The 26,085-nt window shown below is 45.1% G+C and overlaps 1 protein-coding gene and 1 pseudogene across 2 annotated transcripts in view; one reads left to right on the top strand and one right to left on the bottom strand.

Moving 5' to 3' along the window:
* LOC117046231 lies at positions 1-1,983 on the top strand (annotated as a pseudogene).
* Positions 1,984-12,000: 10,017 nt separating this feature from the next.
* A4GALT (alpha 1,4-galactosyltransferase (P blood group)) overlaps positions 12,001-26,085 on the bottom strand; it is a 36,753-nt gene continuing 22,668 nt past the window's right edge. Inside the window, exon 2 of one of the 2 annotated variants that reach the window (XM_033148339.1) lies at positions 12,001-13,356. In XM_033148339.1, the coding sequence (XP_033004230.1) occupies positions 12,248-13,309 (1,062 nt within the window). In that variant the 5' untranslated portion in view covers positions 13,310-13,356 and the 3' untranslated portion in view covers positions 12,001-12,247. The remainder of the gene's footprint in view (positions 13,357-26,085) is intronic. The other variant, XM_033148338.1, reaches the window with a different exon arrangement.

Raw genomic sequence — 26,085 nt, 5'->3', positions numbered from 1 at the left:
CGAAACGGGGCCCTGTCCTGGTCCGTTCCCGTGCCTAAGAAGGAGTCAAAGAAGGCTTCACCAAGACCCAGAAGAAGGGCAACAAGAAACGCAAGAAGAGCAGGAAGGAAAGCTACTCCGTCTATATCTAAAAACTCCTTCGTCAGCGACATCTTCGGGCACATCTATGTCTACAAGGTGCTCAAGCAGGTCCACCCGGACAAGGGCATCACGCCCAAGTCCATGAGCATCATGAACTCCTTTGTCAGCAACATCTTCGAGCGCATCGCTGCTGAGTCTTTCCGCCTAGCCCATTACAACAAGCAATCCACTATCCCTTCCCGGGAGATCCAGACTGTTGTGTGCCTGCTTCTGTCATCACCAAGTACACCAGCTACAAGTAAACTTGGAAAAGAACTACTCCACTTATTTTGTTTTGTTTTGTTTTTATGGGATGGCATCCAATTTCATTGCACTTATACAATGACAATAAAGAAATCTTATCTTACCCTAATAAAGCAAGTAATTTATATTAAAAAAAAGAAGTCACCAGGTCCAGATGGCATATGCTCCAGTTTCTTAAAGAACAAAAATTCAAAATTGTTGCTTTTCTACAAAAAATGACAAAACATCAAAACTGATACCTTCCTTTCTGAATTATTATTACTGCTACTATGCCCCCACCCATCTGACTGGGTTTCCCCAAACACTCTGGCCAGCTTATAGTACATATAAAAACATAGTAAAACCTCAAACATTAAAAACCTCCTGATACAGGGCTTCCTTCAGATGTCTTCTAAAAGTCAGATAGTTGTTTATTTCCTTGACATCTGACGGGAGGGCGTTTCACAGGGAGGGTTCCACTGCCAAGAAAGCCCTCTGCCTGGTTCCCTCTCGCAGTGAGGGAACCAGCAGAAGACCCTCGGAGCTGGACCTCGGTGTCTGGGCTGAACGATGGGGGTGGAGACGCTCCTTCAGGTATACTGGACCAAGGCCGTTTAGGGCTTTAAAGGCCAGCACCAACACTTTGAATTAGGCTCGGAAATGTACTGGGAACCAGTGCCTTTCAGGTCTGGTGTTATGTGGTCCCAGCGGCTGCTCCCAGTCACCAGTCTAGCTGCCACATTCTGGATTAGTTGTAGTTTCCGAGTCACCTTCAAAAGTAGCCCCACGTAGAGTGCATTGTTGTAGTTCAAGCGGGAGATAACCAGAGCATGCCATACCCTCAAACATTTCTCTAGTGAAAATAGGGGTGTCCCATTCTATACTGATAATTTTACTATTTATACCCCACATATCTTACTGAGTTGCCCAAGCCACTCTGGGTAGCTTTCAACATATATTTGTTGTTCAGACGTGTCCGACTCTTCGTGACCCCATGAACCAAAGCACGCCAGGCACCCCTATCTTTCACTGCCTCCCGCAGTTTGGCCAAACTCATGCTAGTCGCTTCGAGAACACTGTGTCCAACCATCTCATCCTCTGTCGTCCCCTTCTCCTTGTGCCCTCCATCTTTCCCAACATCAAAGCATTAAGCTTTTTTTATATATAAAAAAAACCTTCCCTATACAGGATTGCCTTCAGACAGCCCAGGGGTCAGATAGCTCCATACACTCCAGCTTTTCTCCAATGAAAATACGGACATCCTAAGGAAAAGCGGGACATTCTGGGATCAAATCAGAAACTGGGGCGGCTTCTCTAAATCAGGGACACCCCTGGAAAATAGGGACACTTGGAGGGTCTGGCCTGCACCACTCTGGTGAAACAAAGGAGGGTATCTGCCAGCTTACCTGGTAGACAGCCACTCTGGACACAGAATTAACCTGCACCTCCATGGACAGCTGTGAATCCAAAATGACTCGCTTTTACCAGGTAAATTTCTGGATTATTAAAGATCTAGAAGAACAAGCATCTCTGAGGAAGAACCAGCATAGCTCCTGCAAAGAGAAGTTCTGCTTCTCCAACCTTTTAGAATTGTTTAAAGGGGGGCCAACAATCGTGTAAATGTGAGCAATGTGGTATATTTATATTATATTTTGAGATCAGCAGCTGCTCAATGGAATGGGGGCCCGTTTTTGTCCTGCTGAGATACCTTGTGCGTTGCTCACCACAAAAACGTTTTGATGGCTTTTTGCCCAGGTCCAAAACAAATGGGAACTGTCACTGTTTTTTAGATATGTTATAAGGTCTAAAGGGGCGCAGCATCTACCCTATTAATTCTCTTAGTGTGTGTTCTAAATTAAGCTCCCTGACACAGCACCATCTTGTTCTTTATTTCTGTTCCTCTGCCTTAAAAAAGAACTTGCATTTTCTGATCTATGCTAGTTGTGACAAACCCATAGTTGTTGCATTTTGAAGGGGAACACTGAATCATTTCCTTGTCCCTACATCCAACTTTGTCAGTCAAGCCTGAAAAGGGGTACTCCATTATTATTTTCTTACGCATAACATTTTATTGTGTGTGAAGCCCCCCACAAGACCTCCCAAAGAAAGACACAGTTGACACCAATATTAGTTTAAGGTTGTTGGCATAATTTTGGTCACTTACAGAATGTGAGTGGTTTGTTTACGCATTGGTTTGACTAGCTGCACCTACACCAGCACTGACAACTGGACACCCGCAGAAGTCAGTAAGGGTAAACATCCTGGGGGAGCGTTGGTCCAACCACAGATGCAACCTCACCCCAAAATGCTCTGGCGTGGCCCTAACCCAGGGGTCGTGAAAGAAGTTGGAGTTCTTATTGCCAAATAAATTGTAATGAATCCAAATAAGAACTCTGGCCAAAGTTTTAACAAAAAAACATGCGTTTACTCATAAGTAATTCCAAACGTATTATCAATTCTGTAAAGAGTTACAGTCTTAAACAACAAATAGTTTCATATGAAAGTTTTCTTTAAAGTCTTTTAGAGATGGCTGTCAGGGCTTCTCCAATGCGTGTCAGGTGTAAACCAGGGAGACCAGGACAGGGCCCCGTTTCGGCATGGATGCCTTCTTCAGCTGGCAATATCAAATAGTATTAAATAGCACAGAGTACATCAAGTTTCAAAATTGAACATTTTAAACAACATCAAACGAGTTATGTAAGGTTTTAAACAGAATTATAAAGTATCATTCACTAAAGGTCATAATTCAACAACATCAGATAAATTATTATTACAGGAAGTTTTAAAGTCTCGTGCTTAAAACTTCCTGTAATAATAATTTATCTGATGTTGTTGAATTATGACCTTTAGTGAATGATACTTTATAATTCTGTTTAAAACCTTACATAACTCGTTTGATGTTGTTTAAAATGTTCAATTTTGAAACTTGATGTACTCTGTGCTATTTAATACTATTTGATATTGCCAGCTGAAGAAGGCATCCATGCCGAAACGGGGCCCTGTCCTGGTCTCCCTGGTTTACACCTGACACGCATTGGAGAAGCCCTAACCCAGGGGTCAGCAAACTTTTTCAGCAGGGGGGCGGTCCACTGTCCCTCAGACCTTGTGGGGGGCTGGACTATATGGGGGGGTGAACCAATTCCTATGCCCCACAAATAACCCAGAGGTGCATTTTAAATAAAATAAAAGGACACATTCTACTCATGTAAAAACACACTGATTCCAGGACCATCCGCGGGCTGGATTTAGAAGGCAATGGGGCCAGATCCGCCCCCCCCCGGCCTTAGTTTGCCTACCCATGCCCTAACCCCTGGAAGGGGATCGGAGAAAAGCATGGCGAGGACCTGGATTCCTTTAACAGAATACCCGATCACGCATTGGGAGGGGCAGGTGTGACAACCTCCACTCCACTCCACCTTGAACCAATGCCTAACTGCCAAACCTTACAAAGTTGTGATGATTTGCTACGCGGCAGGCGAAACCCAAGTGGCACCAGCCAATCAGCCAAATGTAAAAATTCCTACCGGGCCCCCTGTCCCAAGAACAGACAACCCACAACGACATAGCAAGGTCATTGTTGTTGCTGTTGTTAAGTCGTGTCCAACTCTTCGTGACCCCATGGACCAGAGCACGCCAGGCACCCCTATCCTCCACTGCCTCCCGCAGTTTGGCCAAACTCATGCCAGTCGCTTCGAGAACACTGTCCAACCACCTCGTCCTCTGTCATCCACTTCTCCTTGTGCCCTCCATCTTTCCCAACATCAGGGTCTTTTCCAGGGAGTCTTCTCTTTTCATGAGGTGGCCACAGTATTGGAGCCTCAACTTCAGCATCTGCCCTTCCAGTGAGCACTCACTGCTGATTTCTTTAAGGATGGATAAGTTTGATCTTTTTGCAGTCCATGGGACTCTCAAGAGTTTCCTCCAGCACCATAATTCAAAACATCAATTCTTCGGCGATCAGCCTTCTTTATGGTCCAGCTCTCACTTCCATACATCACTACTGGGAAAACCATAGCTTTAACTATACGGACCTTTGTCGGCAAGGTGATGTCTCTGCTTTTTAAGATGCTGTCTAGGTTTGTCAATGCTTTTCTCCCAAGAAGCAGGCATCTTTTAATTTTGTGACTGCTGTCACCATCTGCAGTGATCATCCTATGGAATCATAGAATTGTAGAGATGGGAGGGTAATTCAGTCCAACCACATGTAGGAATCTCAGCTAAAGCATCCTTTACTGATAACCATCCAATCTCTTTTCTTGTAACTTCAGTCCATTGGTTTGGGTGCTACTCTCCAGAGCACAATACAGTCAAACCTTGGTTCCCGAATGGCTTAGTTGCCAAACAAATCAGCTCCCAAGCACTGCAAACCTGGAAGTAAGTGTTTGCGAACGTTTTTCGGAAGCCAAACGTCCAAAGCAGTTCTGCTTGAGTGCAGGAAGCTCTTGCAGCCATTCGGAAGCCACGCCTTGGTTTTCAAACAGTTTCAGGAGCCGAATGGACTCCCGGAACGGATTAAGTTCAAGAACCAAGGTACCACCGTAGTTGAAACTGACCAGGGATCCTTTGGTCTAGTAACTATCACTCCCCCCTCTTTTCTCATTTCAAAATCTTCCCAAATTCTTCTTGCCGTTGCACTCATCTTTCTTCCTAAGGTTGCCACTTCTTGAGAAAGAGAGAAATTAAAATACCAATTTTAATTGCACTTGGGTGTCAACAGATGCAGAAACTGTTTGCAGCTTAGGAGTGAAGTCAAATCTGGTGACCAAAAATATCAAAAGGAAACTGATATGCTTTAAACCAGCCATCTTACAATCCTAAACTTTGCTCTCATTTTTTCTTTGCTAAGCATCACGTTACTCTTTAAAGACATTTCACAATAGCAGAGCATCAGATAACAACGGTGAGAGCTGATTCTAAGACCCTGGCGACACTGTAAGGCAGAAACCTGAGCAGCTTCTTGAACACTGTCAAATCAGATATGGAAGCCCCACCTCCAGGAAGCCGACTCTTCATTCCCCATTTTACTCCAGCTACCTTGTTGTTCTTGGAGTCAGTGCACCTGCATTTTATCTGATAACACTTCCCAGTACAGCTTGTAGGAAACGATTGATTACCCAAGACAGATTTCAGCAATGCCACTTAGGCTTAAACATGCTTTATCTGCCTGTTAAGAGTGTAACTGAAAGAGAGGCACACAGTCTAAATGCGCATGGAGCAGGATTTATAAACTGCAGGAAAATGGCTGTGTACCCAGAGTAGATAGGAATTGCAGCCGGTCACATCAGGCCCCCAGCCCCCAGGGAGCAATGTCTGACCAGGTGGCCAGCAGTTGGGAAATCCCCAACTGGTCATGTGGAAAGGACTTTTCCTACAGACAGACTGGCCTCGTTCGCACATTTTGCCTTCCTCGTAGCAATAGTCACAACTTTGGCGGATATGGCATTGGGTGAAAAATGGAAAGAAGAAGAAGAACTCTCAAGAAAAGAAGAATGGATACAAAAACTTATGGAATATGCAGAATTGGTGAAACTTACTCGGAAAGTAAGAAATCAAGACAACAAACTTTTTTTTACAAAAGAATGGAAATGTTTTATTGAATATTTACAAAATAATTGTAAACAGATAAGAACATTGTAATAACCTGCAGCTCCAGATTAACTTAATTTAATAAATGAGTAAATCAAGTTAATTTGGAATATGCAGAAAAGATATAAAAAAAAAAAGGAACTGCAGAAAGATGGGGAGAGAAGTCGAGTTTTGAGATGTTAAAATGATTTTAAAATTATTATTGAAACTGAAAATCTTAAAAAAGATAAGGCATTAGGTGAAATCCTTTAGTCACTCTAACATCTGGCAGGGTACCACCTCACCCCCACCTCAGAACAGTGCGATCACAGGGGTACCCTGTTGGAGGGGTCTAGTTGGAAATGTCTGTCCAATAGCCAAGGCGAATGGTAGATGGGCCATGGAGCTTCCTCCAGCAGTATGGGAGGGCCATCTGTGTAGATCCCAAGACCGGCCCTGCCAAGTTTCAGCCCTCCAGCGGGAGGCTGGGAGAGATACATGCCCTAAGCCAAAACCTACCTACATCTGGAATCAGTAAAGCTGTGGCTAATTTTAAACCTACCCTACTATTTATCTACTTGCACTTTGACGTGCTTTCGAACTGCTAGGTGGGCAGGAGCAGGGACCGAACAACAGGAGCTCACCCCGTCGGTGGGGATTCAAACTGCCGACCTTCTGAACAGCAAGCCCTAGGCTCAGTGGTTTAACCCACAGCGCCACCTGCGTTGTCTTAAATGTGCCCTTAAGAGAGGATTTGTGAAAGAGACAATGGGGAGATTTCCCATTTCCTTCGACCTTGCAGAGAAATATTTGAGGTCATTTTGGGAGAGAGAAAATGGTTTCAGGACTTTTCTGTGGGTTTCAGACATGCGGTTTACATATTTGTATGTGTTTGCTTGGTACATTTATGAGCATTTATTATACTCTCTCTCTCTCTCTCTCTCTCTCTCTCTCTCTCTCTCACACACACACACACACACACACATATTGAGAGTGTGTGTGTGTGTGTGAGAGAGAGAGATTTTCACAAATCCTGTCTTAAGGGCACATTTAAGACAACGCGGGTGGCACTGTGGGTTAAACCACAGAGCCTAGGGCTTGCTGATCAGAAGGTCGGCGGTTTGAATCCCCGCCGACGGGGTGAGCTCCCATTGCTCGGTCTCAGCTCCTGCCCACCTAGCAGTTCGAAAGCACGTCAAAGTACAAGTAGATAAATAGGTAACGCTCCGGCGGGAAGGTAAATGGCGTTTCCATGCACTGCTCTGGTTCACCAGAAGCGGCTTAGTCATGCTGGCCACATGACCTGGAAGCTGTATGCCGGCTCCCTTGATGTATTATGGGGCTGGTCTTGGGCCACACCCCTTCTGTGATGTATGTATGATGATGTTTCTGGGGATGGTCTTGGACAGCAGGGCTTGCGCCCATGGCTCAGAGTCCCCCCCTCCTGTGTGTTGGGGAGAGCACCCTGCTGCAACAGCTTTAATAAAGATCAGGCTTACTAGCTGCTTTGCTTCTCAATATTCTCTGGTTTGCCTCCGTTATTTTCTCCTACCAACAGAGAACCTACAAAAGGACTCTATATGCCAGGGGGCAGCAAACTTTTTCAGTCCACTGTCCCTCAGACCTTGTGGGGGACCTGGACTATATTTTGTGGGGGGGGGGGAATGAACAAATTCCTAGGCTCCACAAATAACCCAGAGATGCATTTTAAATAAAAGCACACATTCTACTCATGTAAAAACACCAGGCAGGCCCCACAAATAACCCAGAGATGCATTTTAAATAAAAGCACACATTCTACTCATGTAAAAACATGCTGATTCCCAGACCGTCCGTGGGCCAGATTTAGAAGGCGATTGGGCCGGCCCCCGGGCCTTACTTTGGGGACCCCTGCTATATGGGCTCTTGGATACCCCATAAGGGAAAAGGAGCAGTTTTTGTTTACAACACAGCGAGTGGGACCGCAATGCATTTACATTTGTAATCGAACCTACCTACTTTTTGGTGTCACCTGTGACCTTCCATTTGAAGAGCATTTCTTTGCCTGCTGCTTTTCTTTCTTTCTGAAATAGAGTTGTAAGCCTTTGGGAATGGCTTCCTGGCATTTTAACTTATTCATATATGTCTCTTTGATTGTTTCAACAGGCAGCGGCCACTCACCCAGTTCTTCCACGGCCACGGCACTCATTTTTATTCTGTTCCCCCTTTCTCAAGTCTCCAGTAAAACTGAAAAGTTCGAGGCAAAGTCTTGCCTTTTTGAACAGATGTGTTTGGGGAAATGTTGTAACTTTGCACTGGCCCGTTAATTCTTTCTTCAAAATGCATGCAGCCAGCACGCAACAACAGGACTACTTCCTTTTCTTCTTCACAAAGGCATTGCTTAAACTCGGAAGGCTTTCCCTTGTCCATGCCTTTTCCATCAGAAATTGCAGAGGGGGGCATGCAGGGGCGTAGCAAGGGGGGGGCGAGGGGGGCGGGCCACCCTGGGTTCCATAATGGAGGGGGTGACAAATTAGCAAGAAATTATTTTTTTTTAAATGCCTGCTCCAAAGGTCTTATCTTACTATACTAGGGATTATATAGCTATATATGAAATTTCATGCATATCGGTTAATATCTTGACCCTCCACCAAAATAGCTGTTCACTTGGCTGTTTTCCTATGTCATGAAGGCTGAAATTTCAGTTCAGAGAACACTTACCGTTCCCAACCCTAACCCTGTGGAAAGCCCTCTAATTAGACTTTAATTTGATTCTGAGATGTTTTTAGGAGGTAATTTAATTATTGTTTGATTTTATACCAATGTTATGTATCTGATGTTAGCCACCCTGAGCCCGACTTTGGCCGGGGAGGGCGGGATATAAATAAAAGTTTTTTTATTACTTGTTATTATTCCTTTGTAAGAAAATATGAAATAATGTAAAACCATTTTTGCGGGGGGGGGTCAATGGGGGGGTTGACAAGAAATTTTCCACACCGGGTACCACCTGACCTTCCCATGAATTGGGGGCAGGGGGGGGGTTGACAAAAAAATTTTGCCCCGGGTACCAATTTACCTAGCTACGCCCCTGGGGGCATGGAGGAAACAGCAGTGGAAATGTGTGCACAAGTAATACAGAAAGGGGAATTACATATACAAACGTCAGAAAATGGTACTTGCTGTGAGACTGCCACCCTCATGTCATTCCGGGATTGCATCCGATTTTCTGACATTGCCTAGTGCAGGAGAAGCTAACCATGGTCCACAAGTCATGTCAATCCTCCAAAATATATGGTTCTATCCCCCGCAGCCACAGTAAAAACTTGCCATCCAAAATAATTAAGTAAGTAAATGTATATATTTTATTTTTAAAAACATTTTAATGGCTTCTCCTATAGGTTCTCTTCTGCAATGCCATTTTTTTTTTTTGGTGAACCCATCTTTGCCATGACCCTCCCAAAAAAATTTCCTTATTTTTATTTTATTTTTATCAAACTGAATTTAGTTATGAATGATAAAAAATAATAATATTTCAAATAGCAAACATCTTGAGAAATGCAGTTTTCACCGTGGCCACTTTTAAGCTTTGGTCACACCCAGTTTGACATGTGGCCCAGGAACGGTTGATCATAAGCCTGTGTGTGGTCCTCAGCTTGAAAAAAGGTATCTTTTTAAAAAAAAAACTTTTTAAATTAGTTTTCCAAATATTCCCAATAATAGCCAAATTATAACAATTAATTCCCAAATTATACAATTATCAAAGTGCGAATCAACTTCCAATTAATACATTTTAGTTAAAGTGGCTCCCCACATGGTGGTTTGGGTGCATTTTCGATCTTATATCACTGCGTTCCATAATCTTAATTAATATCAGTTACATTTCAGTTATAATAATAATCCCTTAGTCAACAGCTACGTAATTAATGACTTCCATTCGTGATGTTACAATATATAAATTTATAAAGCTTCAAGTGAGGAACTCTAAACGGTTATCTTTATTCTGCCCTGCGTGTAAAAACTGGTACATCCATGGAGATTTCTTCTGTCCATATGTGGTTTTCTCTCTTTCGCTTCCTAGCTGTTGTTTTCTCCCATTGTGGCTTCGGGTGGAACTGAATCTCGAAGTTTCTCAGAAGTCTTATCTCTCCACCCCTTTGCTTCGATGTCTCAGAACAGGCTACAGGTTGCTAGAAAACTTTCTGTCTCACTAGTAAAACATGTCACAGATCTCCGCCATTTCCCCCTAAGCCGGGGAAAAGGTGGGCAGTTTTCGAATGTGCTGAAGATTTAATACTCCTTTCCAACTCCCAGAATCTCTGTAGTATTATCACAGTCCCCAAATTCTTTTGTTTCCAGCAAGAGATTTGTGGCGTAATTAAACTTTAACTTAGATTACATTCCGTCAGTAGCACTCACAAATCTCAATCTCTTTTTTCTTATCTGTTGTTTTTAAACGGAGGTGACGGGAATTTATCTGACTTTCCAACACAGTCATACTTGAGCTTCCCCTCCCCATCCTTTCTTCATTTCATATCATACGCAGTTTCCATCTTTGCTTGTTAATATGAATATTACTCCAACGTCCCTTCCTCACTTGTAAATATCTTTTTATCTTATATTCCGGAGAGGGTTGCTGAATCATAAATATACAAAAGAAGCTTAGAATAAACAAACTGTGGGGTTCCCTCTCCCCAACCAACTTTCACGCTAAAGAAAATCTTATCTCAATTTAAACCTTTGATCCACATAGCTGGTATATTCAGCAGTATGTTGTTGCAACCCTTTTCCATCACACATCGGTACTTTAAAGCCAATTAAGGATTCAGTCAAACGGACAACCTTGATGGCATAAAGTGAGAAGGAATTAAAGAACCTTTTAATGAGGGTGAAAGAGGAGAGCGCAAAATATGGTCTGAAGCTCAACATCAAAAAAGCTAAGATCATGGCCACTGGTCCCATCACCTCCTGGCAAATAGAAGGGGAAGAAATGGAGGCAGTGAGAGATTTTACTTTCTTGGGTTCCATGATCACTGCAGATGGTGACAGCAGTCATGAAATTAGAAGACGCCTGCTTCTTGGGAGAAAAGCAATGACAAACCTAGACATGGGGGGCGGGGAATCTGCAAGGATGATCTGCCCTCCGTCATCCTTGTTTTTCGTTCGCCAGCAATCCCCTGCTATCGTGGGGGCTGCCTCCATTAAGGCTGGCAGGACCGGAAGCCCAGCTTGAAAAAGGTTAGTCGCTTGTGACCCAGAGGCTCAATGAGTGATCCATATACCACAGAGAAGCCTGTCCCGCCATCTGAGATAGTGCTGCCTCCTGCACTAATAGAAGGTAGTCTGGTGGCATTTGAAGAACGAACAGGTGTGGCATGTGAATGGTGGCAGAGCCTCTTGCTCTGTTCAGAATTGTCCTGTGAAAACCGAGCTTTTTCAGAAAAATGGTTTTGAGGAGAGGAAAGCTCAGTTCCAAACTTTGAACTTTGTGCCATTCCCCACTCCACTGTCCTCTTTGCTTCCCACTTATGTGGCAGCAGTGGAGTTGGAGATTTCTCATTGGAAGTCTCTCTGAGATGCCCTTCTTAGTCTCTCCTTCCTTCCCCGGAATCTTAAACTTTGCTCCTGGCAGCAGCATCTCCTCTCCAGGAATCCTGGGAAAGGTAGTTTTTCAGGGTACCAGAGTTCTTCTTAGTACAGACATCTGGCATGCTTAAGACAGACGCATTCAAGGCACCAAGGAGTAAAGGGGGTGCTTTGTTTACATGTGGGGCATGGGTGAAAAAAAATGCAAAGCAAGTTCAGCTAACTTCATAATGTAGCTGAGCATTATGAGTTGAGCAGCTTCGCATACCAAAGCCAAGTAAATGCAAATTTCAGTGAGGTAAGGCACATTAACTGAGGCAAGAAAGGTTCAGAAGCGATCGTGAAAATGTATGCAATGCACATGTAATTCCGGCCTGAATCTATTCCCATCTTTAAATTGCAAAAGCCTGCAGTCATGGTTTCAGTGTCGTATCCTGCTGGCACCTAGCCCTTTTTAAAATATATATATATGCATGTTTGTTTCATGGTCAGAATAAGGAAGAGTCCCAACATAACTCAAAAGTTTGAATACATCTTATTTGGCCATCATAAAAGCATTCTTTTCTGAACTCCCAAGCCTGCTGGAACTCACAGCCATTCAGCTGCTCTTTGAAACGTTGAGCCAGCAACTCTGCTGCTCCTTGGGGCTAACATTGTCAAATGGTGATAGACAATGGCGATGATTACCTGCCGTGGCTGAACAGCGTGGCCGATTTGCGTTTGTATCAACAGCAGGCTGCTGCTAGGCCCTGCCCTTTCAGAATGAGACCTTCATGAGCGTGTATGTGGAAGGGCAATAGTGGGATTGCAGCTGAGCTAGTAAGGTTTTAGAGGTGATCGCAAGTTGTGTCCCTTGACTTTTCTTATTCCAGACATGCACTGCATAGGTGTTTCTAAAGAGTGCGGGAAGTTCGGAAGCGTTAATTGCTTCAAAATACTTCCTCCAATCCTGCCAGCGAATGGGATAAAAGGCATCTCGTGGGACAGCAGTAACACCCTTGCAGCTTTTGCTGCTTCGGAGGCTACGGATAGAGCACCACCTCTTAAAAATGCGTGTCAAGAGCTGTGGGCCCTGGTGCCCCCAGATCCAGCGGTTGTAGTCCACCACAAAGTCCTGCATGCAAAGCTCTATAAACTTGTGTTTGGACTCAAACGAGAGAAAGGCACCATTAAGTGTATATTTGGACTGCGCACCAAGCACATTGGTGAGGTTATTTAAGTTCTTGAGGACTATGAAGTCTGTGTCCAAATAGATGCCACCAAGTTTCCACATGATGGTGATTCGGCACGCATCAGAAAGGATGGGCAAGAAATAAGGCTCCCACCTCTGCTGAGCCACTGAATACCAGCCAGCGAGGGGGGTGTTAGAGAAAAGGTTAATCAAGTCCAAATGTTTGAATTCAATGTTGGGGAAACAGCTAAGCAAGGAGAAGGCCACATGTTTGGGCAAAGTCTTATTGTAGCTTGCTAAACCCTTCATAAGAACAATGATTCTGGACTCAGGGTGAACCCTGGCTGCTGATTCCACAGAACACATAAACAGGAAGTTTGGATTAGTTCGTTCCGATGTTTCTACAAAGTATATGTCTTTGTGTGATGAAGGAGGCCATCTGGATGAAGGCGTGGGAAGAGGAGGACACTTAACCTCTGTAGGCGAACTGTAGTGCTGTCTCTTGTCTTGGGCATCCTGCGTGATTCTCCAGTAGAACATGATTGAGATGAAGGACATGAAATTAAAGATGATGATGCACACAGCCCAGAGTTTGTAGTATGAAGTCAACTTGATTAATTTCAGTATGCAGGTAGGCACTTTCCACATCGTCTACTCACTACAGAGTTTTGAACTTGAAGGAAAACCAAAATGAGCTGCAAGCAAACAAACAAACAAACCAAATGAATTAATGACTTGATTAATAATTAAGGAGTGAAATAAATATGAAGTGGCAACGTAAATTGCTGTTCATGATTACAACTGAAGTGATTTCCCCCCGTGAAAATTAGCTACCCCTCCCAGTTTGGTGCCATCTGCAAATTTGATGAGCACCACCCCCCTCTTTTCCTTCATCCAAGTTGGATAATGATGTTGGACAACAACAGGCCCAGGACAGAACCCTGCAGCACACCACTTGACACTTTGCCGCAGGAAGACGAGGAACCATGAGTACTCTTTGGGTTTGATCAGTCAACCAGCTACAAATCCACCTAAGAGTTATAGAGCCCACATTTTACCAGCTTCCTCACAAGAATATCATGTCAAAAACTTTACTGAAATCAAAATACACTATATCCACACAATTCCCCTGATCCACCAAGCTTGTAATTCAATAAAAAGAAAAGAAATGAAATGAGATTCATCTGGCACGACTTGTTTTTAAGAAACCCATGCTGATAATCACAGCATACTTTTCTAAGTGCATAACTATCACTATTAAAGGACCTTTCCTGGAATCCATGTCAAGCTCACCAGTTAGTAGTTACCTGGGTCTTCTTTTTCCTTTTTGAAGATTTTGCAGACAACATTTGCCCACCTCCAGTCTTCACCTATTCTCCAAGGATTCTCAAAAATTATAGGCAATCAATAGATTATTGATTCCCATAATCTCTCATCACTAGTCATGCTGACTGCGGCTGAACCCAACAATACTTGGAGGTTGGCAGATTCTTCTCCATTTTACAATAACACAGTGGCAAAAATAAATTTATTCCAGTAGCACCTTAGAGACCAACTAAGTTTGTTATTGGTATGAGCTTTCGTGTGCATGCACACTTCTTCAGGTATCTGAAGAAGGAATTTTTTTATTTTGTTTCGACTACGGCAGACCAACACGGCTACCTACCTGTATCAAAAATAAATTTAGTAAAGCCTTCTCACTTCATATTTTAAGGCAAAGAGTATACTCCAATATCTCAGTTCTCTTTTGAAAATAGCAACTCCATATATTTTTGTGGTCCCTTAGGGGACTTATTTATGCTTTTCAAAAGTGGGTTTTCTTTGCAAACAAAGAGAAAGAATTTGAATTATTTTTAGGAACACCCATTTCATTAAAAACACCCAAATATGTTTTTCTTCTTGTGTGTTCATTCCATCAAATGTTTCCTCCCGAAACCACCTCAGGACTTCTACTGAAACTGTAAAAATCTGACCGGCACCCTGAAAGGAGTTCTTGAATGCACATCCCTTTGGAGGGGTTTTCCTCATTGCTCAGTATTTGGACTGACATTTCAGTAATAATAACTCCTTTCCTTATCTCCCAGGGAGGAAACTCCTACCCACCATGCCACATGTTTTTTCTGTTTAACTCAGGATCATGCTCTAGTTATCTCCCAGAATCTCTGATGCAAAAGGAAACAGGATTACAAACTTGGCAACATTGTCACTAACTGCTCTTTTGACACCAATTCAAGTTGTTGCACATTATCAACTCTACATGCCAAATTCAAAGCCTCACAAGCCAGCCACCCTTCCCAATAGTGGAGTGGTTGATATATCAGTAACATAAAATAACAGTTCCAGACTCCTTTTAGTGGTGCTGGTCTCAAGAGCAATTGTGCCCAACGGCACTATTCGTGTCCCTCCATAGGCCATCAATGTTGTCTTTGTCTTGACCAGACTCTTCTGCCCTGGGACCTTGTCATATATTTCAACTGGGAGAACATTTGCCTCAGCTCCAGTGTCAAGCTTAAATTGCACTTTTAACCCTCTCAAAAAAATGTCCTGGAGGCTGTACAGCTACAGTGTCCATTTCCTGAGATAGTACTCCTATAAACAGGCTGTGTAAGTCCATATCATGAACTTGGCGCCTTCTTTGATCTTTAGTGACTCCAGTTGCAAATGCCTTACACATCCTGGCAAAATGGTTTTTCTTGCCACACTTATGACAAACTTTTCCTAACGCCAGACACTTCTGAAACTTATGTGTACTCCCACACTGAAAACATCCTTTATATCCACCATAGTCTTGTCTCTGCCCCACACGGGAGTTCTCATTCCCAAGAGTCTGTACTGGGACTTTGAAGTTCTCTCTTATCTCTGCCGTTTCATCAAACTGTTTCGCCATAGTAGACATCTCACTGAGCTGGTTTGCTGTTATTTGTTCTGTTTGGCAAATCTCTACAGCCTTTTCAAGAGTAAGGTCAGACTCCTTTAACAACTTCTGCTGCAACCTCTCCGGTGCACTAAAAACATGCTTATCTCTGACCAACTCATTAAATGCCGAACCAAACTCACATCTGCCAGCTCTTAATTTAAACAAAATAGAAAGTAGCACCTTAGAGACCAACTGAGTTTGTTCTTGGTATGAGCTTTCGTGTGCATGCACACTTCTTCAGATTTCGTGCATGCACACGAAAGCTCATACCTAGAACAAACTCAGTTGGTCTCTAAGGTGCTACTGGAAATAATTTCCTATTTTGTTTCGACTATGGCAGACCAACACGGCTACCCACCTGTAACTCTTAATTTAAGTTCAGTTACAAAGCGTTCAACAGTGTCCCCCACCTTCCAAGGATGATTCCAAAAAGAATACCTTTCAAATATCACATTTTTTCGTGGAGTGCAGTACTTTTGAAATTCTTCCAGAACCTCATCCACAGTCTGTGTTTCGTCATCAGGAAAACTAAATGTCTCATAAATCTGTACCGCCGCTTCTCCCAAACCATTCAACAAAACAGCAACCTGCCTCTTTGCCGAAAAGCGGTCAGCTCCAGACGCCGTCAAATACACACGAAAAGCTTGCTCCCATCGTCTCCAATTCTCTGCCAGGTTTCCTTGGAGCACAAGAGGACACGGCGGGGGTAGAAAAGAATCCCTCTTCTGACACCATGTAATGTCTCTGAGGAAACCCTGGACTTCGGCAATGAGGAAACAACGGCACCAAAGCAGTCTTTACTAAGCTGCAGCCATTGTTTATTAAAAGATCATACACTGGGACGACATCCCCCACAAGGAGGGAGTAAAACACTAAAGAGAATGAATGAGAGGGGAACAGATTACAATTTAAATACCTGTATCCCAGCTAATAGGATTCAGGTGTACACAATGAGATTCCACACTTAAAGACACATGCATCACAGGGGGGACTAGCCTAGTCCCCTAAAGGTTCCCCTGGTGCCCCCTTCCCAAAGCCCAGGAAGCTTCTGCCTGTCTTAGGAAGGAGGCACCAGGCCTCTGGCGGGATGCTGGAGCCCTCCTGCCATCTTCCCAAAGCCCGCCTAGCTTTAGGAAGGAGGCAGCAGGGCTCCATCATCCCACCAGAGGCCTGGTGCCTCCCTCCTAAACCCCAGGAAACTTCTATTTGGCTTAGGAAAGGAGGCACAATGCTCACAGGTGTGACATCAGCCTGCCCCCCCCCATCGCCCTTGCAAGCTGGTTCTCTCACCCTAACTGCTCCCCTATGAAAAATTTCAATGCCCATTGCAAGGAGGTATCAGTTTATACAGGGAAGTCTTGAGTATATCCAGCGCCGTGGTGCAAAGATCCCTCCGGCGCCGGTGGGCCCCCCCCCCATTTCCGAGAGTTGCCAACCTTCTTACGCCGCTGCCGGCAGCTTTGCGGGGCTGGAGGAGGTGGGCAGCCGCTGGAGGGTGGCTCCTCCAGCAGGGAAGAAGCAGAGGCTCTGGGCATGGTGCCGCTTCAAGCGAAGCTGGCGAGGGCGGCGAGCTAATGCCAGGAGGCACTGTGCCCAGCCTCCGCCTCTTCCCTGGCACCCATGCTGCAGTGGCGACAGCAGGTGGAGGCTCCAGGCATGGCACTGCTTCAGTGCAGAATGGTGGAGGCGGGCGAGGACAGTGAGCTGATGCCAGGAGGCACCGTGTCCAGCCTCCGCCTCTTCCCTGGCACCCTCCAGAACTTGGCACCCTGCGCCACTTGTCTCTATGGGCAGGATGCCCCTGAATTTATAGCACCCCTAGCAAACTACAGGATTCTTTGGAGGAAGTTGTGTGCTTCAAATGTGCATTAAATGTATGGAGTACACACAGCCTAAAACTGTTCTCAGTACGGCGGCTCCTTGCCCCAAGACCTTCCTTCTCCATGACTGCATGATGATCTGGCTATGCGGCAGGTATTTATGTACTTGTGTGTGCATTAAAAAGCAAAAGGAAACACCTTTCTGGGAGTGCGCAAGACCACAAAAACAATTGTTGTCAGCCTTAGTTAACATGCTTCACAATGAGCAAAATTGTGCTTGCCGGGGTCCATTTGTTTGCGTTTTTGTTTAGTTTTTAAGAATGGAGCTGTTGCAAAATAAAACAACAACATGATGTCTGTCTCTCAATGATTTGTGTGCAAGTCCTCTCAATAGCCAGCCAAGCCTCATTACCATCCCTTAAGAAAACCCATTAATGTTAGTAACTGCGGACACATTAACAACCTTGGTCCAGTATACCTGAAGGGGCGTCTCCACCCCCATCGTTCTGCCCAGACACTGAGGTCCAGTGCAGAGGGTGGGATTTGGAAGGGTACTCACTCTGTGAGGAAACCTTGCAATGGGTCTGCCGTCATCTCAGGAAGCAGGAGAACTCAAATAGCAATATTGATTCATGAATTACAGCCAGGACTTACCACTCAGGCAACACTAAGGTTCTGGCTAGTTTGCACACAGCTATAGAAAGAGCCACACTCAGACCACATACCTCTTTAAAAAAAACAGACCACTCTCACAACAGCCACAACTAGAAAGATCACATTTATTTTTGTGACAGGAAAAAAGATAATTTGCTACTTCTATTGTTGTTTTTTTTAATGAATTAAATTTGTACACCACCCTGCTTTGCAAGCCTCACTGCTACAACTGGAGACTGAAAGAGATTCCTGAATCCAATTCCCTATTTGACACTGCATCAGAACTCTGAATAAAGTTTATATATTTCTGTACCCCCAAAATAAGTTTTGGTTCGGCCACTTCCTGATGTCCAGAGACCATTTCCCCTGAGTGGCTCTGCTGCAAAGCATTGTTTTTGGACATCATCTTTTCTAGCAGGCCCCCTTCCACTTAGAAAAAAGGAGGAAAGCAAATACATTCCCTTATCTTGAATTTGTAGTTAATGCATATGTTTCTTTAAACCACTAGAGGGTCTGTGTGTAGCAATCTAGCCAGCATTTGTTTGTCGTTGCCACTCCTAAAAGCAGAGCCAAATTTTTTGTTCTCTCCCAATTTGTTGAGACACACACCTCCACACATCCTATAAATAGTTACTGCATAAATAAAGCCTTTGAACTCCAGAAACTGTAAGCCATTATTCCAATCAGATTTGCTCAGGCTCCATGGTCTGCTAACATTTAGCTACTCCACAAGCTACATATCTTCTTCTGTGAGACTATTCCTTCCAAATAACATGTTGAGTCCAAGTCACTTATAGAAGCTGGGTTGGTACTGAAGCCATAATTATTACATTGGTCAAAAATTCACTTTTGTGATCTTAGAAGGGGTGTGGCTATAATGGCTGTCATGAAGACTTCCTACTCTTCAGAATGTACTGTCGTACCACTGCTCCTTGGTGGAGAATCTCCTTGGTGGAGGGGATGCATGATCTGTGATGATCCAAAGCTTATTTTGGAGTGCAGACCCTGTTCCTTAGTCATGAGGGCATCATGCCAAAAAAAACAAAAACAAAAATGAAGTTTTGGACCAGACATGGTACCAGGTCATATTGTAGTGGAAAGTCTCCTTGTGGCTGGGCTGTACAATTTGGAGCATGCAAAAACCATACAATAGCAAGCAGAGACAGCCCAAACTTATTTATGGGTACATATATCCCAGTTCCTTATTCACAGGGACACTGGCAATTCTTGATGTGGGACTATCCTGGTTGAAAGCGGCTGTTGGTTTTTCGTATCTTTATTTTAGATCTTATTATTTATGTGGAAATTGCTCGATTTGGTTCTGCATTTGTAATGTTTCATTTATTGTTTACAACCAGTGCTCTCTTTTTTTAGGAAAAAAAGGTGCCAGTACTTACCATGAAGTTGTTAAGGGAGTAAGTGCCACATTTCAACATTTGGGAAAGAAAGGTGCCAGTACTGAGACAAAAACCAGATTTAGGATTTCAGTGTTTGATGATGCAAGCTGGGAGGGGGGAGGTTGCCAGTGTGACAGGAAAATAATGCCCTGTGCCCGCTGGAAATAATGCGTCCTTTTAAAATAGAGCTTTGGCAGAAGGCGAGGAGAAATTCCTGTGTTCTGGCTAACAAGTGTGAGTGAGATAGCTGAGCTTGTGGATGGACTGGAGGGAGATTTAGCAGGGGGAATATGTCCAAAACCATGGCGCAAGGATAAGCAATGGAGAGATAGTGAGAAAAAAGACAAGTCTGAGAAAATTCCTGTCAGGGAAGACAGAAATGTGAAGAGAAAAATTGTTTGTTTTTTCTGTGACCAAGAAGGTCATGTGAAGGGACAATGCCCCCTGCTGGTTAAGAAGCAAAGTACAACAACATCTAGTAAATCTGTAAAATTAATAACTCAAACTGAGGTAGAGGAATTACCTCAGAATATGAGCTCAGGCGGGACTGAGAGTTCCTTGGAGCCTGTAGCGAAAGTAATGCAAGTCTGGAAGGCTGAGCAGGAGGGTGGAAGAGAATATATTGAGCCAGTGATGATTAATGGAAAAGAATTAAAAGGACTGAAGAGGCTGCTTGAAGAGAATGGGTTGCAACCAAGGCTGGCTTCTGCTCTCGACCCAAGTTTGCTAAAGCTATGAGGGGAGCAACAAGAAACACACTAGGTGTGTAATGCTCTGCACTCCCTCCATCAAACCTCAGGTGTAAATATGTGTAAACCATCCACATTTCTTGAAGACGCTACAGACTCCACAGTGTCTCATTCCAACGGAACACAAATCCTGGTTAAGTGCCAAGAGACGCCTGGAATCTTGCTACTGTTTGGCAGAGACTGGGGTAGCAGGTAACAGTATTTTTCATGTTGCAAGCCACCTTGAGCATGGTTTGAACTGTGGAAAGACAGCATACAAATGTATGTACATATGAAAATGTGAGTTTTCTGAATGATGGGGGGGGGGAGAAAAAAAAACTGGTGGGAGGTGTGGGATGTAAACACAGAGCAGCCAAACACAACACTGCTAGAGTGGACATGAAGGTAACTCAGTCCTCCAGGCTTAACTTCCTGTTTACCTGGACTGAGTTACAGGAACCAGAAGTAGGTGTGGTCTTACCTGGGAACAAGATCCCAAAGAAGACTTCCCATTTTGCCTCGTCGTTTGAACAAGCAGGATGCTCTCTCTCAGCTTGCAGCTGAGAGAAGCAGAGGTGAAGCCTGTTCCCCTATGGAAGCAGCTTCACCACATGTAAATAGATTTATCTAATCTTATCTGCCTCTTTGAGCCTGTACTGTGACTCTTGGATGTCTGTAAGTAAACTCTTTTATATCTAATAATCAGTACTGTATTGTGTCTTTGCTTTTAAGAGGGAAGAAGGGGAATATACCAGGAATATATATTTCTTAGAGGCTTTAGCAAGCCTATGCAACCGTTTTCTGCTGTGTTTTAAAAGGGAATGTAACTCTGCTAAGTTTGGAGCTTGCTCACACAAGCTGGGATGATATATATAAATAATATATACTCATCCACACTTCTAAACATTCCCACAGGAGGACGTGGGAGGAGAATTTTTATGCATGACTTCTAATGTTTTCAAAAAAGTGGTTGACTATTCTACAGTACAGGCTGCTTTGTGGGGGGAGGGTGCTGATTTTTATTTATTCATTTTACAGTCAAGCATGAAATCAATAAGTAATAAACACCCTGCTTGGGCATTCAGAGAGCACCAGGTGACACCTTTGGGAACCTTTGGTCTAGACCTACTGGCAAGCAAAGGAAAAAAGAAAAGGAAAGAGGAAGCACAATGGCAGACATGTGCTGGAGTGATCACCTGAGCTAGGTAAAGGTAAAGGGACCCCTAACCATTAGGTCCAGTCATGGCTGACTCTGGGGTTTATTGGCCAAGGGAGCCAGCGTACAGCTTCTGGGTCATGTGGCCAGCATGACAAAGCCGCTTCTGGTGAACCAGAGCAGCACTCGGAAATACCACTTACCTTCCCGCTGAACCCAGAAGTACTGGAACGAGTTACTTCCAGGTTTCGGCGCTCGCGCATGCGCATCTTTGTTTGGCTTATTCCTACAATTTGAATATCGTTATTCTATTATATATTCTCTACTAACTATTAGCCTACGGGTTGTGTTTGTATTGTTGTGATAGGTTCTTATTTCGACACAGGGGTTTGTTTTTGGTTCGGAGTCGTAAGTGTGGCAGTGTGCAAAACATACTGTTTCGCAGCAGTGCATTGTATAGCATCTTCGAAGACAACCGTTGCTATGGCAACACACAAACAGGGGGGGGAGGGTTTGGTACTGATGCTGATTTCAGCTGGGAAGAGCTGCAGCAATACTGCCACCACTGACTGGGATGGAGTGCAGGGAACAAGGGTCACACAGCAGCAAGAGTCATAGATTACAATTTAAAATTATATATTTAGCCCTTAGGGCTGCAGAAGTAGTCTTTGAAGTATTTGAAGACACTAAATTATATTTTACTCTATCGGACAATTGGTCCATTTAGTCCAGTATTATTTTCTCTCATTAGGAGCAGCTCCTGCACAGGTATCTATTGCTACCAAGAAGGGCTCGTTCCTAGAAAGCATGAGTCCATGCAGATTTCTGCTTGTTCCATGCTTTCCATTATGACCACATTGGAACAAATATCAAACCACATTAAACCTGATTGGCATTTGCTCCAGTTCAGCAGTAAATATCAGGCATTCCTGGGGGAGAGCAATGGGACAAGCAAACATTTGAACAAGCACGGGATGCATGCAAAGTGCACCCTCTTCCACAAAAGTAGGCCCTTCCCTAGAGCTCTGTAGGCAATTCCATGCAGAATCTCCAAAGCCGGAGTAAGATTTTCATTTGTCAGGGTTGGGACTCGTGGCTAGCAAAAACAGAACCAAATCTGCACAGATTTTACGCCGGATTGCCTATCTGGTAGCACAAAAAGGATTACCTTCTACCATGGTTTAACTCCAATGGCCTTTTCAAATTTAAAACAGGCTGTGGATTTGGTGGGAATCTCCTCTCTATGCTCTGCCTCCACAATCCAAGGCAGTAAAAGGTAAAGGACCCCTGGACGATTAAGTCCAGTGAAAGGCTACTATGGGGTTGCGGCGCTCATCTAGCTTTCAGGCTGAGGGAGCCGGCGTTTGTCCACAGACAGGTTTCCAGGTCACGTGGCCCGCATGACTAAACTGCTTCTGGCGCAACAGGACACCGTGACGGAAACCAGAGAGCACGGAAATGCCACTTACCTTCCCACTGCAGCGGCACCTATTTATCTACTTGCACTGGTGTGCTTTCGAACTGCTAGGTTGGCAGGAGCTGGGACAGAGCAACAGGAGCTCACCACCATCGTTGGGATTCGAACCGCTGACCTTCCGATCAGCAAGCCCAAGAGGCTCAGTGGTTTAGATCACATCGCTTCTGGATACCAGCTGCTGAAAACCACAGGGCGGGGGAGAGGGCTCTTGTGTATGGTTCCTCAGACCTCTGGCTGGCCACCCTGAGAACAGGAGGCTGGGTGAGAGGAGGCATCGGTCTGATCCAGAAGGCTCTTCCTTAAGTTCTCATCCAAATTCAAGATTAATGCAGGAAAACCTGGTTGCGTCGTTAATTAGTACTGAAGACAGCACAATAAATTATTCAGTGTCCAATTTTGTATGTCATTATTAACAACGGCAGAATGAGTGATCCCTGAGAGCTTGGCAGGTGGACATGCATTCAATATTTATAAATATTTGTCACGCACTGAAAAATCTATGAACAATAAGGGCAAATGCCACTACATAGCACAATTGTCAAGCTGTAGTCTGAGAGTCACTTCTTTGACATTGCCTGTGAACCCCTGATACAGCTATCAATCTTTCTAGTTGATGCGGGCCTGTGATGCGGTCGCTTTGACAAAATTCCCCATGGCTTCTTCCCACATTGCTCCAGTAAGTTGAGTCTCCCAGAGCCCCATTGGTAGAACCACTCAGACGTGAGAGGTCACTGAAGCGGTCAAATACATTATTTCCTGTTGCCCAGAGTGGACACACAGAGGGATGTTGCCCCAGACAAGGTAGAAAGTCCGAGGCCTAGCTCAGACTTCTTTTCTCTACAAATGTTACTGTAACCACAAGATAAAACCTGCCTTCAGAATACTACAGTGGACTGAATATCAGCAAACTTTGCTCTCACTTTCAATCAAGACTGTCGTGTCTATATATATATAAAACCCAAGTGTCTCTGCGTCCAGTCCCTGTGTCTCTGGGTTTGCGCTACTGCGCATGTGCCCCACGGACACAGGGATTGGAGCAGAGAGATTGGGCCAGGAGCAGCGGCGGCAGTTGAAGCGGGGCGGTTGAATCAGAACGTCGGCGCTCCAGAGGAGAGGGGAGGCCGAGGAGGGAGGCCACGCTGCTGCTGCCGCCACTACAACGAAAGCCCCGAGGCCTAGCGGCCCGGGAGCGACCCAGAGCAGCCCGCCCCGTGGAGCGCCGATGCTCCGGAGGCCCCCACTCGCTCGCAACCTCCGCTTCCACCACCACCCCAGCTTCCCTCCTTGCTCCGCTCTTACAGGCCGCGGCCTCTCCTCTGCCGGAGCCTGGGAGTCGCGGCGGCTGCCCCCCCCCGCCGCCATTGTGCAGCGCACCAGACGCGGAGGGAGGGAGGGAAGGAGGGAGAAGGGGACGGACAGCAGGAGGAGGGAGGCTGCAATGCAGCAGGAGCGGAGGAGCAGCGGAATGTGTTCCGCTGCTTGCTGACTAGCGTGAGAGAGGTGGGATAATATTTAATCAGTAGATATCCTCTCTTACTTTCCTAAACATTCCTACAAGAGGCTGGTGGAACATCACTGGGCTCTGAGATGCATGTTACAGAGCAACACAGGAAGGTGTCCATAAAGTCGAATCCGAATACAGGGAACTAATCTGCTAAAATGTAAGAACAACCATCCATTAGTTACACTGACATCCCTTGGAAACCAAAGCAAAAAAAAATTGTCATGAAATTTCCGTGGGGTCTGAATGCAACTGATTTGGTCTCTGGATGTTCCTCCCTGAGTCCTATGCTGTGTTGAAACTACTAAGAAAGTGAGCCAGGCAAAATAGGCTAAATCTGTTTGCAGCCAGATGGGCAGGGTATATAATAATACTGTAATAATTAATAATATTTTCTGTGGTTCTGAAATGTTGAGCCACCTTCAGGTGGAACTCAGCACTACAGTCTGTGCACTTCCCTCCTCACTCGCCCACCTTCACCTCTGGCTGCGCCGTAGACTTTTGAATGGACAGCTGCCAGAACCAGCAACTCCCCACTTGCCAAGTGATGGTGGCCAGGAGAAAGGAAGACAAAATTACGCAGATCACTCTGCGCCCGGGTGCATGGCATGTGCGCTGCTCCAGGTATCTGAGCGGCTAGCTCCACCGCTGATGATGATGATGATGATATATTTATACCCCGCCCGTCTGGCTGGGTTTCCCCAGTCACTCTGGGTGACTCCCAACTGAATATTAAAAACAGAATAAAACTTCAAACATTTAAAACTTCCCTAAACAGGGCTGCCTTCAGATGTCTTCTAAAAGGCAGGTAGTTGTTTATTTCCTTGACATCTGAAGGGATGGCGTTCCACAGGGGAGGTGCCACTACCGAGAAGGCTCTTTGCCTGGTTCCCTGTAACTTGGCTTCTCGCAGTGAGGGAACCACCAGAAGGCCCTCAGTGTCCGGGAAGAACCATGGGGTTGGAGACGCTCCTTCATGTATACTGGGCCAAGGCCATTTAGGGCTTTAAAGGTCAGCACCAACACTTGGAATTTGTGCTCAGAAATGTACCGGGAGCCAATGTAGGTCTTTCAGGACCGGTGTTATATGCAGAGGTGTAGCAAAGTCAGGTGGTACCCAGTGTGGAATTTTTTTGTGTCCACCCACCCACCAACTCCAAAGCCTACAGTGAGCCGGGGGGAGCTTTGCCACTTTGCCAGCGGCTCTGAGAAACCGCCCTCTCCCCTTCCTGCCTGCCTACCAAATGTCACCCCCCTCAGGATGACATCCGGGGCAAACCGCCCCACCACCCCCACATTGCTCCACCTCTGGTTATATGGTCTTGATGGCCTCTCCCAGTCACCAGCCATGCTGCCACATTCTGGATTAGTTGTAGTTTCTGGGTCACTTTCAAAGGTAGCCCCACGTAGAGCGCATTGCAGTAGTCCAAGTGGGAGATAACTAGAGCATGCACCACTCTGGCAAGACAGTCCGTGGGCAGGGTGGGTCTCAGCCTGTGTACCAGATGGAGCTAGTATACAGCTGCCCTGGACACAGAATTAACCTGCGTCTGCATAGACAGCTGTGAGTCCAAAATGACTCCCAGGCTGCGCACCTGGTCCTTCAGGGGCACAGTTACCCCATTCAGGACCAGGGAGTCCTCCACACCTGCCTACCCCCTCTCCCCCCAAAACAGTACTTCTGTCATATCAGGATTCAACCTCCATCTGTTGGCCGCCATCCGTCTGCAACCACCTCCAAACACTCACACAGGACATTCACCGCCTTCACTGG

This window comes from Lacerta agilis, chromosome 5 (assembly GCF_009819535.1).
Source record: "Lacerta agilis isolate rLacAgi1 chromosome 5, rLacAgi1.pri, whole genome shotgun sequence".
Classification (NCBI taxonomy): Eukaryota; Metazoa; Chordata; class Lepidosauria; order Squamata; family Lacertidae; genus Lacerta; species Lacerta agilis.
This window is presented reverse-complemented; position numbering and strand designations above follow the sequence as displayed.